A 14773-nucleotide genomic window follows, 5' to 3' on the forward strand; every position below is an offset into this window, starting at 1 on the left:
GGGTACAGGGAGGTCAGAGCTGGACTGAAACAGTGGTGCATCTCCCTTGCCTGAATCCCTGTGTCCTCTCTCCTTTAGGGAGTGTGTGGAGTGTAAGAAGTTTGACCGGGGAGCCCTCTTCAAGGAAAATACCTGCAACCGTTACTGTCGTGATGAGATTGAGTCTGTGAAGGAACTCAGTAAGTCAGCATGTCTTAGTGTTGCACACACCCAGCTTCTAAGTTTTTCCGGTTTAATTCCAGAAGCCATCCCTCTCTCATTTCTAAAAAAAGGAAGGGTAATTCTTACCTCAGAGACATGTTGTGCAGGCCCAACGCCCAGGAGGCACTTAATAAGAGAGCCCTCCTGCCCCTCTACTCATTTGTTCTGCAGTCCCTCCCACTTCTGCTTCCCAGAGCCCACAGACTCAGCAAGATCCCGCAAGTTACTTTCAAATCAGGTAACCCTAACTTCACAAGGAAAGCAAGATAATGCACCCCATTTTACAGATGGAGAAACTGAGGCACAGAATGGGGAAGCAGTTGCCCATGACAGTCTGTGCTTAGTAGGCTAGTAAGCATTTACTAAGTTTACTTAACTGAGAGTATTAAGCAATGCCCAGGAATCAGCTTTACTGGTTTGGAGGGAAAGCTTCATTCACCCTTAGGGGTCTGTAATCAAAACCATTATCCTGAATCCCTTTTGGCTCTCTGGGGCCCCTCCTAGAATAAGATAGACAGAAATACAGTGGTCTTCTGGAGGAGACTGGGTTTGCTATGACTAGCTTGGGGGAGACAGGCTGCAGAGATGTGAGGTGTTTTTATTATCTAGCTCAGAAGGGTATTATGAGTTAGTTGATAAGTATTTCTCCCCATCCCCCTCCTCATGCCATGATAATCATAAAAAGGAAGGCATATTTGTACAGAACTTTGTAAGTAATGAAAGTATCTTTTCATACACATTATCTTATTCTTTTCCCAACAACCTAGTGAAGTAGAACTATAGTATTATTGTTACCTTCATTTTGCAGATGAGGAAATTGAATCTCAGGAAAGTTAAATAACTTGCTAAAGCAAATTAGCAATAAGTAAGGAAATCCTTACTCTTTCCACTGTACTCCAGTACCACCGTTTCCTGAAGGTTTATTGGGTTCAAGTCTGTAGGATATGCTTTGGGACTCACCGTCTAGACCTGCTCCATCACTTATTTCCTGTGTGACCTTAGGATATTTGCTTAATCTCACTGTGAGTCCGTTTTATTCATCAGATTTCATCAGTGTAGGAGGGTAATCCATAGTTTTCCAGTCAGAATAACAGGTTTTAGAATTAGAAAGGATGAGATCTACAAAAAATGATCATAGTAAAAGAAGAGAGGAAGGCCCTGACTCTAGAGAGGAACACTGGCTCAGATGCAGAAATCTAAGAGCTGAGTAAACAAACCATTGAGAATCTTTGAGCAAAGAGAGAAAAGAAAGAGAGGGGAGAGAACACCCACTCTGTGTTAGGTACTGTTTCCTTTGCACCATTTAGTTCTCTCCCTGCTTTGTGAGATGGAGGTATCATTTTCCTTTTATAGATGAAGAAAGGGAGATTCAGTGAGGTCAAGTAACTTACCCAAGATCACACAGCAGATCCCAAGATCACACAGCAGGCAGGTGGTGGAGCCAGCTGGTTCAGATTGTGTAATATGTTATATCATGTGCCTTGCAGAGGAAGGATAAGAACCAGGAAGGGCCTATGAGGGATAAAATATATTTGGAGGCAATTGCCGGGTAGGACAGCCACCTCAAGTGCAGCCACCTTGCCTAATGTCAGCACTTCCTGTTGCATACTTTCTCAGAAGTCCATGGCTGGTCTTTGGCGGTGTCTCCATCTTCCAGAAATTGACTTGTTCTTCATTTTCCTATTTCTCCCCTCTCCCCCAGGGGACACTGGCAAGAATGCGGTCAATTGTACGTATAAGAATGAGGAAGACTGTGTCGTCAGATTCCAGTACTATGAAGACTCCAGTGGGAAGTCCGTTCTCTGCGTGGTAGAAGAACCAGGTGGGTGAACCCGGAGAGCCTCTGGCTCTGCACTGTAGGCAGCAACTCCCACCCATCGCCCCTCTTAAACAGAATAGCCAGGCTAAGCCTCACCTTACAAGTGATCAGTTAGGGCCTATCATCCGGGTGTGGGGGATATCTAAATGCAGTATCAGCAAGAAATTAGAAAGTAAAGAGAAAGAAGAGATAGAAAAATAAGGTGAGTGAGGAGAGGAAGCAAGTAGATATGAATCCCATCAAGGAACAAAATATATCATGGCATTTTTCGAGGTGATAATGTTGCAAGGAAAGACATTTAAAATCTAGGACTTTCCAACACAAGGCATTTGCTTTACTAAAAGTTAAAGGGTTGCCAAGAGCAGCTGCTTGCTGCCTCAGAGGAAGGCCTGATAGTTCAAGGCACTGTCCTTACCAGGTTCACCATGAGACATGGTGAAGGGCTGGAGGCGCCAACCCAAGGTGCCCTGGACACCAAAACAATAGCGCTTGCTCTCAGGGCCCTCTGGGAGCAGGAGGAGCTCAGCGCATCCTACACAGGCCATCGCAGGTTTGCCCCATCCAACACAGGACACTGGCTTGCTTCCCCAGTCACCTTCGTCTCCTTCTTTTCTCTTAAACAATAGATTAAGATATGAATCGTTGGAAAACATTTTTAATACTTATTGTATATCAGACAGTGGGCTCGGTGCTGGACTGTAACAGTAAAAAGGCAGATGTGGCACTGACAAGGCCATGGGGGAGAGAGGCATGTAGATCAATAATGACACTGCAGAGGGATAAGGGCTTTGGTATGGAGGCGGGTGAAACAAGAACGTTGGGAGTGAAGGAACAACATCTGAAAGGCAGAGGCTGAATCAGTTGGTTGCCTGACACATTTTATAGCTGTAGGAATTTCTTCAAATCCTCCTTCAGACCAGGGTCCAGCAAACTTTCTGTAAAGGGTCAGACGTTAAATATTTTAGTTTTTGTGGGCTATATGGTTTCTGCTGTGACTATTCAACTCTGCCACTGTAGCGGGAAAGCAGCCAGGGACTATGTTTAATGAACGACCTGGCTGTATTTTCGAAAATAGGTGGTGAGCTGCATTTGGTTCCTGGGCCATGGTTTGTTGGTCCCTGCTTTAGGGCACTGGTTGTTAAAGTTTTGTATGTTCGTCTGTTAAAATCTCCAGAGTCCTGAGCTCTGTCCTCCTTCCACAAGCCTATGCTTCTGGTTCCTTGTTAGCACTGCTGGTAATTGTCATACACCCCAATATTTGAGTGCCACTGCTTTAGACACACCACTTGCCCTGAAGAACCTTCTCAGACCGCCTCCATCCTCCATTTCACGATGAGGTTTGGTGCTCCTGTTGATTCCCATCAAACTGCTCTGCTTCCCTTAGAAGGGCCTTCATCTATTATTAAATTGCTGTTTAATCACTCATGTCTCTACTGTTTAATCAGTAGATCATAAGCTCCATGAACACAGGAATGGTGTCTGTCTTATCTGTGTTATATCCCCAACTTGGCTCAATCATCTACAGAGAAGATACTTAATAAATGGTTTTTGAATGAATTAATAGGATTGATTAATCTTAGGAGACAGGTGGGTTTACCTGCAGGGGAAATTTTGGCTACTTGGAGAAGGGAGGGGGTGGCAGGAAGAGAGCTCCTACATCTGTCACCAGGTGTTGCTGTCTCTGTGGATTGGGATGGCACGGCGCCCCCATCTGTGGACCTGTTCATCAGCCTTTGCCAGGGCCCTCACCCTTTATAAGGGGGAAGGAAGGTAAAAAAAGGGCAACACTTGAGCTTTACTTAGGGACTCAAAAGAAAGCCAACATGGGGAGGGGAGAACAAGGAGGCTGAGCGCGTCTCTGTGGCGAGCAGATGCTGGCTGCCTGGCTATGGCTTCCTCACACTTCCCCGTTCACCAGTGTCAACACATTTCATGGATTTGTCTACACACCCCTGTCCATACCTTTGTCCTTCCTCATTTCAGAAGGCTGGTGCGTCTTGCTTTTGGGTTTAGCATTACTTCATCTCTTTGCTACAACAATCCTTGCTGGATCATTCGGCTGGGTGCTGAGCCTGGAATCTACTGCCTGAAGCTGTGGGGAACAAGGACAATGGCAGCTTGGGGGTGTGTGAATACTCCCATGGTAGGGCTCACGCTTATGGCCATGGACCTCTTGCTTCACGCTGGGAGGGGAGACCCAGATCCATATTTCCCATCTCATTGCCCTGGAATTCCAAGTTTTCCCTCTCTTCTTACCCCAGACTCCCAACCATTTTCAGGGGTGGTGGATTTGAGTAGAATGTAGCATATGGGGCTCCAGAGTACAGCAGGAGATTATTCTCTTTCTTTTCCGCAACACATGCACTTGCAGATGCTCTTTTTGGAGGGCTGAGCCACTGCAGGGCAGTAAAGAGAGCACTGCCAAAGGGTTGGGCATTGCCTAAGTGGGGTTCAGCCCACAAGGACTGGGTTCCCCCGAGCCGGCCCCTTATCGTTCCTGATAGGGCTGCCTGAAAAAATACAATATGTCCTGTGCAATCTTTAGTACATACTTAATGTTAGAAAGTTATTCATTGTTTATCTGGACTTCCTGTGCTTTTCTTTGTCAAATCTGCTAACCCTACACAGTGTCCCCTGACCTTGGGTCACCTTCCATAGGTCCTCATCACTGTGGCTGGGAAGGCTCTCTAGGGACCACCTGATCCTATCCTTCACTTCCAAGAAGGCTGCCATCCACCCCTTTCAATTTTTACCCCCTGAAGACCTCCTGGCATTCTAACTGTCCTGCCCATACTGATGTGCAAAGCTGAAGAGATTGCACTTTGAGGTTTGAGGGTGGGCCTACCTCAGTCTTCCAGACAATTCTTTACTGCTTTTCCCAGAGGAACTGGGGCTCTTCACTCTTTGGAATTCAGACACTGAAACCTCACAGCCTCTCTCCAGACACTCTTTTTATTATAGACAGGTTATAATTTGGTGGTTTGGGAAATAGCCAGCTTGGGTTTGTGGTGGTGGTTGTTGTTTTTGGGGAGTGTGTGGTAAGCATAGGGTGTATGTTTAGAGAAGAAGGTAGGAGACAGTGTGGAAAGCAGATATGACCTCCTCTCCAGACTCATCAGTACTCACATATACAAACACCTAATTACGTAACACTTGAGAAGTTACTGGAGTGAGGTCACCCATCAGGCCCCTGTGTTTTATGGGAAGCAGAGCTCTGCACAGCAAATTCAGCTTGGCCCTCGGAGGGGTGATGCACCTCTGTGTGTGTTGGTTGTTGACTGGAGTTGAACAGGAAGTTGGCTCTCATAGGGTTAGGATTTTAGATGACTAAATTTTTTGGGAAGGAATCCTAAATATTGTCTTGTTTGGCAGACCTCCTGGTCTCTAGGATGCTAAAAAAATCATTAGGTTCCCAGTCCTTAGGGATATAAAGATCTGAACCAGGGTAACAAACTCAAATGCCTATTGGAGCTAGGTAGATAAATTAGTGAAAATAGGGAGTAGAACAAGAATATTAATAATAATGGTAGCTGATATTTATTGAGCACTGACTCTGTGCTGGGCACTGAGATCTTTAAACATATTTAACCTATTTCTCCTAACAAGTTTTTTTTAAGTCAGTGCTATTACTTTCTCCATTTTAAAGATGGAGAAGCAGGAAACAGACACCCAGAAAGGTTGAGTAATTTGTCTCATAGCAAAGTAAGTGGTAAGCCAGGATTCAAACGCAGGCAGTCTGGCTCTAGAGCCCCAAGTAACACAGACTCAATGACAAGCCACACTTTGCCTCTGTTTAGTGGAGAAAAGAGGGAGTGATGAGAATTTAGGAAATTAGAAAACACATCCCATCTATAAGGGGTGGCTGCTCCTCACCACGAGCCAGGTGCTGCCCTGTAGAAATATGGGTTCAGTGTTTCTAGATCTTTTTTTGTTTTTAAAACAAGAAGATGAATCTGAAATTTTAGGGCAGAGAATCACCTTATTCAAAGTTTCCAAAAAAATCAAATTTTTACACTGGTGTGAACTCACACCAAGTAGGCTAGATTCTGCTGTGGGAGACCAGCTCACAACCACTGATTTAAACTACTCAGGACAGATTATTGCTGTCCTAAAAATTGGTCTTCCCTTCTTTTAAAATTTAATTGATTTATTTTCCAAGTTCTGTTTCCATCAGAGAATTTTCTAGAACTTGATTACTTTGTCCAGAAGATCTTATTCATAGCCAGTTCAAGTGAGTCCTACTCCATTCACAAGCACCCTGCCCTGTGCTCTCTCCTGACAGAGTGTCCCAAGGGCCCTGATATCTTGGTGGTCCTGCTTTCGGTGATGGGGGCCATTCTGCTCATCGGCCTTGCTACCCTGCTCATCTGGAAGCTCCTCATCACCATCCATGACCGGAAGGAGTTTGCTAAATTTGAGGAGGAGCGAGCCAGAGCAAAGTGGGACACAGTAAGAGGCTTGGCCAGGCAGGGCCGGGCATTTTCTTAAGACATTGTTTCAAGAGCCCGAAGCGGAAACAGATGCTTAGGGTGGCCAAGTTCAGCCGGTACCATAGTTTCCCAGTTAGCCTCTGTTCTGGAAATTGGGAGATAGTCTAACAATTCCACTGTCCTTATGCTTGCTGGAAACTACCCGATTCTCTCTCTACCACATGGTGAGCACAGGCCACATCAGTGAGTACTGCTAGACCACAGAGGGGGCCCAGCTTTGCTCTGAACACTGCGAAGAGGTGAAAACGAAACTGAGGGAGTTTCCAATTGAGGGAGACGGGACAAATGTGGAAATCCTACACTGAGAGCATGGAATTCACTATATACTAATGAAGTCCAAGGCATTAAACATACAGAAAAAATAATAATAGCTAGCTAATATTTACTGAGAATTGACCATGTACCAAGAACTGTTCTAAATGCCTTTTATGTATTAAGTTATTTCATCCCTCTACCAATGCTATGTGGTTTTTTTATTCCCATTTTATAGATAAAGGAACTGAGCCCAGAGAAGTTAAGCAGCTTGTCTGAGGGTAGGAGGGAATTAGGTTATGATAGATCACCTTCTTAAAAATGTACTCCTTGCAGTTTATTCTGATTAACTTCAATCAAATAATCATTTTTTGAGACACTTTCATATACTTAATTTTGCTCTATTCTCCTTCGGCTCATCTTTTACATTTTAACACTTTTTTCTGGACCCCCCCAAATGGCTGTTTTACTCTATGAATGTCCAGGGGTAGGCTGAAAAGTTGTTCCTCTTTGATGGTGAACTCAGCCTTTGTACCCAAGGGTCCCAAGAAACTGAGATGTTTCTGTTAATACAATGTAGAAATCCTGAACCTCTGCGGTTTATGAGAATGTGTTGTATTTCTTGAAACTACCACTAAGGACTACCAGATCTTATGGGATTTGTCACTTTTTGTTAGGAAATAATGTGGGAAACAATGAGGGTCTTGCTTTTTCCTAATGCCATGACAGTTTATGGGTAGTGCTTAAAGGGAAGAGATGAAAACAACTTAAGAATTTTTTGAGCAAAAGTTGTCCTATATGTTCCAACTACCACCTACCACACTCCTCTTCCCTGTCCACACCCCTCCGTGTGGGAAATGGGGAGAAGAGCAAAAGAGAGCATTCAGGAGAGAGAGAAAATAGGAGATATTGACTAAAAGGTACTCTGAAATGTTTTGAGATCACCAGAAAGTTGACAGGCTGAATTTAACCCCTTAGAAACAGTGGCAGGGTGGCATTCCACGTTATCTGCCCTCTTACTTCATATCCCTTCCCATCTTGAAAGTGAGTGTGTGAGTACAGTGGGCATTAGGTGGTTCACTGATGATCTCTCCAGGGGAAGGGTGTCTTGGGTAAACGTAGATGAAATGCAAGCCTTGGGGGTAGGCAAGAATGAGGGACTTCACTGTAAGAGCCTTTTCCATTCTCTCCACAGGCCAACAACCCACTGTATAAAGAGGCCACGTCCACCTTCACCAACATCACCTACCGGGGCACTTAATGACGAGCAGTCACCTGCAGATCACTGTCAGACTCTTCCAGGACCGTGGGTGTCTCTGCAGTCGTGTTTACAGGGAATGATACCTGTGGGGCGGGCTGGGGGCTGGGAGTGGGTGGGTTGGAAGAATGTCAGTATGTGGGTCGCTGTGCACCTGTGTGTGTGTGTGTGCTGCGTGGCAGGGAATGTGTCCCAGATAAACAGAGTTCCTCAGCCTTTGTCCTCAACATGCCTCCTTCAGGGATCTTTCCTGCTTAACCCAAAGGTGGCCTGCGTAGCTGAGCAGGTGGTGTTCAGAACCTCAGTGGGCAGCTGGCTTTCCTTCTCGGGCCGTCCTCCCTGGAGCGAAGGGTAGGGAGTGTGACCCTGCCCTGAGTCTGTGGTTCTTGGGCCTGGCTCTCGGCTGCTGTGGCAGGAACTGCAGCCTTGTTGTGCCTTCTAGGCCTCATCTCCTCTCCCCTCCCTCAGGCGGGAGGGGAAGTCAGGGGCGAGCTGGGCCATCAGTGCTGCCTGGGCCTTTTGCCATCACCTCAGCCCAGCACGATTCTCTCAGGAGGGGAGGCCGTGCCACCTAATTCTTGGGTCTGTTGGGAGGGAAGATGTCACAGCCACCCAGTGGTCTTGCATGGCCTGGAGGAATGTGCCAGGTTCACCAGTTCATGATCATGACCCTTCAGATTTGCTTCTTTGGCAGCTTCCCCTAGAGGTTCGTTTAGAAGAAGTGTGTCATCCTTAGACCACCACCTCTTTACCTCCTACTTCCACACTCTCCCTGCTATAGGTATTTGCTACATACCGGGAATTTCCCCAATGACCAAAGGCTTTTCCTCCCAGGGAGTGTTGTGGTTAGAGGCAGAGGTCTGGCCCCACCCTCCAGACCTTCCCTGCCCCTTGTCCAAGGCACCTCCACACGCCCATCTCTGTGCTTCTGGGTGCTATTCCATCCATGGGGCTGATTGTATTTATCTACCTCGTGGGTGTTTCATGAAGGAGTCACTCCCATGGGTCTCTGAGTGGCTGGGTGGAATGATGGGCCAGCCGTAACTGTACCGGAGGTCTGTTCTCCTATGGGCCGTGCAACCTCATTTTAACTCAGTCTTTAATCTGAGAGGCCACAAGTGCAATTTTATTTTATTTTTCTCATAGGGGCTCCTGAAACTGTTTTTGAGGCTTGCTTAATCTAAAGAACACATATATAAACACACTGGCATTATATTTGTAATTTTATTTGATGATGAAGAAGGACAGTGTAAAAAAAAACCACACTGACTCAGGCTGAATAGAGACACCCCGACTTGGCACCATTCATAGCAAGTTACTGCTGAGTTGCTGGGTCTGCAAGGACTGCCTCGTCCTGAAATCCTGTGGGGATGGACCCCTGGGCCTGCTGAGCCTTTTCTGAGAAGGAGGGAAAGGGCTGTCTTTTTCTTAGCCGTAACAGTTACTCCATTGGTGTTTACATTAGTCCAATATTAATAACCACTTCCCATTCCCCAAGAAAAAGGGAAGGACCTATAGACAATGGTCAGATGATCAGAAAATCTAAGTCCTGGCCTCAGTGTTGCAAGCTAAGGAACCTTTAACCTTAACTAAGGCAAGTCACTTTCTTTTCCCTGGGGCTTAATTTTCTAGTCTGAAAAATGATGGACAAGTCAGTCTAGAAGGTCTCTCTTAATAACAACATTCTAAGTAATGGGGTGTCCTTTGGTATCACACATGAAGTCAGGGTCCTATGGGATGCTGGTACTGTTTACTTTTTCAGTCAGGAACGCTGAGAATCCTGGCTTTGGCAGGAGAAAATGTCATTCCCCATCACCTTTCTCAGTGAAAAAGCCTCATTTGGTCCTCTCTCAGAATCCCTTCTCCAATGTTTGTGAGCAGTTACATCTTCTGATGTAGGTTCCACTTAGTTATTATTTCTTCCACTTAGTTATTATTTCTTAGTTCATTTTGCACATATTTGCATCCATGTATTAGAGAAGGGGAGTCAATCCATGCAAGTAGCTGAAGTGTGTGTTCTGCACTCATGTGTGAACACTGAGAATAAGCCTTGGAATTAGGGATGGAGACTAATGAGTGACTAAGCCCTGTCTCAGCCATGGATTGCCCTTTACTGTAGGGGATGGTGATGTCAGAGAGGAATAAATGGGAGAAGGAGGAAGGAGGGATGATAATGAATCCAAGAAGTTTAGACCCTAACCATAACCTTCACATAATGAGACAAGGATCCATTATAGTAGTAGCTGGATATTTTCCTGAAATAAGATGGTTTATATGATGAAACTATATCAAAGGAGGAAGAACCTGAATCCAAAGGATGAAAAAAATCAGTGAGAATCTTGTCTGAACTTCTGGAATGCGGTTCCTAGGCCTTGAAGACCAGTACTGTTTGTCTACATGTGGGGAGAACCTGGAATTGTGTTCATGAGATAGCAAATGACAGTCAGTTTTGGCATCAGGTAGGGTGGACATCTAAATAGTATTTTGGCTTTAGACAACACAGCCCAAAGAGGTTATTTGTGCCCAGTTCTTTTGGAGATAATTTATGTTCAATCTCAGGGTCTGTGGACAATAATGAGAAACTCTGAAACATCCCTGACAAGTTGTCGATAAGGAGTCTGTTCTTTACCTCTCAGATATGCCTAGACTATCCATGATTTCAAGATACTTCTTGTTTAATATTCCTGGTTGAAATTACTTAAGTGCCTTTTTATTTCCTAACCATCTCCTCTGTTGGACTTGTGCAACCCGTGAATTAAATATGCTTTCCAAAAAGACTTGGCCTAAGGCTGCCCAGTGCTTCCTGTGTAGTTATTTCTGTTTCCTTTGGGTGAAAAGAATAAGAGTCATTGCCTCACAAATGATTATTTTAGAATTCCAAATGTAACAGAATGCTGACCGCTCTGGGAACCGAAGTTACCTCCTGAACCTGGGGCTTTTCTTTACTCTAATCACATTCGAAAATGAGGAAGTTATGACTGTTCTAAGGATTAGAGTTTTTTTTTGTTTTTTTAAATTGGAGTAATCTCAATAGAACAGACTACTGATTTCACTGAGGGTCTGTTTGCAGGAAGCATAAATCGGGACAATAAAGGCCCAAAGGGAAGTTATTTACAGGACCATTTCAATGCCCAACTTTTATTTAAGTCATTGGATCTCAGAAGTGTGGCCCCAGGACAAGCAGTGTCAGTATCACAGAGAAACTTATTAGGAATGAAAATCCACAGGCCTTACTCCAGAACTACAGAATCAGGAAATCTGGGAGTGGGGTCCAGTGTTCTGTTCTAAGAAGCCCTCCTGGAGGTTCTATGGCATGCTCAAGTTTGAGAACAACCAATTTAAAGAGTCACACACCTGTCCTTCTGGCCTAGAAAGAAGTTTTACAGTAAGTCAGCTCAATTATTTAAAATATTAAGAACATTAAGAGAAATTAAAGAGGACACGAATAAATGGAAATTCATCCTATACTCATGGCTAGGAAGAATTAATATTGTCAAAATGGCCATCCTGCCTAAAGCAATCTACAGATTCAATGCAATTCCTATCAAAATACCTACAGCATTCTTGAATGAACTAGAGCAAATAGTGCTAAAACTCATATGGAATGACAAAAGACCCCGAATAGCCAAAGCAATCCTGAACAGGAAGAATAAAACAGGCAGAATTATGCTCCCTGACTTCAAGCTCTACTACAAAGTCACAGTGATCAAGACAATTTGGTACTGGCACAAGAACAGACCCATAGACCAGTGGAACAGAATAGAGAGTCCAGATATAAACTCAAGCATATATGGTCAATTAATATATGCTAAAGGAGCCATGGATATACAATGGGGGAAATGACAGCCTCTTCAACAGCTGGGGTTGGCAAAACTGGACAGCTACATGTAAGAGAATGAAACTGGATTATTGTCTAACCCCATACACAAAAGTAAACTCAGAATGGATCAAAGACCTGAATGTAAGACATGAAACCATAAAACTCTTAGAAAAAAATATAGGCAAAAATCTCTTGACATAGACATGAGCAACTTCTTTATGAACATATCTCCCCAGGCAAGGGAAACAAAAGCAAACATGAACAAGTGGGACTATATCAAACTAAAAAGCTTCTGTACAGCAAAGGACACCATCAGTAAAACAAAAAGACATCCTACAGTATGGGAGAATATATTCATAAATAACATATCTGATAAGGGGTTAACATCCAAATTATATAAAGAGCTCATGCACCTCAACAACCAAAAAGCAAATAAGCCAATTAAAAAATGGGCAGAGGAGCTGAACAGACACTTCTCCAAAGAAGAAATTCAGATGGTCAACAGGCACATGAAAAGATGCTCCACATCCTAATCATCAGAGAAATGCAGATGAAAACCACAATGAGATAGCACCTCACACCAGTTAGGATGGCCAACATCCAAAAGACAAACAACAAATGTTGGCAAGGATGTGGAGAAAGGGGAACCCTCCTACACTGCTGGTGGGAATGTGAACTAGTTCTACCACTGTGGAAAGCAGTATGGAGGTTCCTCAAAAAACTAAAAATAGAAATGCCATTTGACCCAGGAATTCCACTTCTAGGAATTTACCCTAAGAATGCAGCAGCCCAGTTTCAAAAAGACATGTGCACCCCTATGTTTATCGCTGCACTATTTACAATAGCCAAGAAATGGAAGCAACCTAAGTGTCCATCGGTAGATGAATGGATAAAGAAGATGTGGTACATATACACAATGGAATATTATTCAGCCATAAGAAGAAAACAAATCCTACCATTTGCAACAACATGGATGGAGCTAGATGGTATTATGCTCAGTGAAATAAGCCAGGCAGAGAAAGACAAGTATCAAATGATTTCACTCATCTGTGGAGTATAAGAACAAAGAAAAAAACTGAAGGAACAAAACAGCAGCAGACTCACAGAACCCAAGAATGAACTAACAGTTACCAAAGGGAAAGGGACTGGGGAGAATGGGTGGGAGGGGAAGACTAAGGGGGAAAATGGGGCATTATGATTAGCACACATAATGTAGGGGGGTGGTCATGGGGAAGACAGTATAGCACAGAGAAGACAAGTAATGATTCTATAGCATCTTACTACACTGCGAACAGTGACTATAATGGGGTATGTGGGGTGGACTTGATAATGGGAGGAGTCTAGTAACCATAATGGTCTTTAAGTAATTGTACATTAATGATATCAAAATAAAAAAAATAAAAAGGTGATTATTTACCCTAGATAGTAAAGTAAAAAATGGCATGCTTTACTGTTAGCAATTCCTTCTCTCTCAAATAAAATAAGGCACAGATCTTTAAATACTATGATTTGAATGCTTTTGTGTCCCCATAATTCATATGTTAGAATTCTAATCTCCAAGGTGATGGCATTGGGAGGTGAGAACTCTTAGAAATGATTGTTAGGTCATGAAGCGATGACCCCACAGGACTGGAATTGTACACCTTTAAAGGAGGTTTCAAAGAGCTCCCTAGCCCATTCGGCCATGTGGGAACAGAACAAGTAGCAGGGAATCTGCAACCCAGAAGAGGATCTTCATCAGACCTTTACCATGCTGGCACCCTACCTGATCTTAAGCTTTCAGCCTCCAGAACTGTAAGAAATAAATTTCTGTTGTTTTGGAAAAAAAAAAGATTAAGAACATAACCTTGACTGATAGATTAAGAAAACCAAACATCCACCCACAAACAAATTGAAAATCTACTTTTGATCCATTTTCCATGTTAAGTGATCACAGGCTTCTTGGGTTCACTCACAGCCACAAATACCAATGAAAAACTAAAAGAAGCAGGTGAGAATCACAGGGAGAAAACAACTAACATGACACTTGGCAGGTACTTAAGATAACCTTTTATGTGTACCAAGCTGAAGCAAGACAATATTCTTAGAATATTATTCATGGAAGATGGGATTGAAATCTTTAATTTTTAACATTATCATCTTACAGGATGCCAGAATAAGATTTGAAAATTTTTCACTTCGCTTTTTGCTATTTAAGATTTTTTGAGCACCGTCAGTAAGGATTGAAGTACTTTATAGAACACACATAGTCTTTGCCTTTGAGTCTTACATTCCTTACATAATGTACATTTTTTTAACACAGTGCAGTGCATGACATCATAAGATTATGTGAACACTGAGGTCTTTTATGGTAAAATTTTGTGACATACACTGTTTTATTTACATCATGGTAACTGATAACTAAATGGAGCACTTTATGGGAAAATGAAAAGCTATATGTCACATTATATTTGTAATCCTTTAACTCAGCCTCCATAGCCTGAACTCTGTAGTAACAGGCATCTAATGACCACTGGGAACAATTATAAGCAGATTTTCTTGCAATTCCAATGCACTCATTTTTCACACAGATGTAAGGAAACAACATCATGCTTTGCAAACAAGCTATTTAATACTTCTCTTGAAAAATAATTTGTTTGGTTTTGTAATCTATTTCTGGAAATATATATTTTTGTTTAAATTGACTAAAGCACACAAGCAGGTAGTTTAAGAGCTTGTGAGCAGGGTTAGCCATATTGTTAAGTAAAATTTTAATAATTCATTTAATGTGACTACCCAAGAATGAAAATTATAGGTCAAGAACATGATTGTGTTCTTTGCAACTGCTGTCATAGTAATGTCTCTGCAACCTCTCACATGGGGGAAGCATGTGTCATAAGTTGTGTGTTTTCTGAAAACCCACCAATGTACACAAAATATAAGTATCTAGATAG

The 14773-nt window shown here is 43.2% G+C and overlaps 1 protein-coding gene across 2 annotated transcripts in view; it reads left to right on the forward strand.

The window, feature by feature from the left end:
* The window catches only part of ITGB3 (integrin subunit beta 3), a 46143-nt gene extending 35332 nt beyond the window's left edge, over positions 1-10811 (forward strand). The window contains exons 12-15 of one of the 2 annotated variants that reach the window (XM_036899833.2): positions 79-179; positions 1904-2023; positions 6303-6469; positions 7958-10811. In XM_036899833.2, the coding sequence (XP_036755728.2) occupies positions 79-179; positions 1904-2023; positions 6303-6469; positions 7958-8023 (454 nt within the window). In that variant the 3' untranslated portion in view covers positions 8024-10811. The remainder of the gene's footprint in view (positions 1-78; positions 180-1903; positions 2024-6302; positions 6470-7957) is intronic. The other variant, XM_036899834.2, reaches the window with a different exon arrangement.
* The last annotated feature ends 3962 nt before the right edge of the window (positions 10812-14773 follow it).

The sequence above is a fragment of the Manis pentadactyla genome, chromosome 4 (genome assembly GCF_030020395.1).
Source record: "Manis pentadactyla isolate mManPen7 chromosome 4, mManPen7.hap1, whole genome shotgun sequence".
NCBI classification, from domain to species: Eukaryota; Metazoa; Chordata; class Mammalia; order Pholidota; family Manidae; genus Manis; species Manis pentadactyla.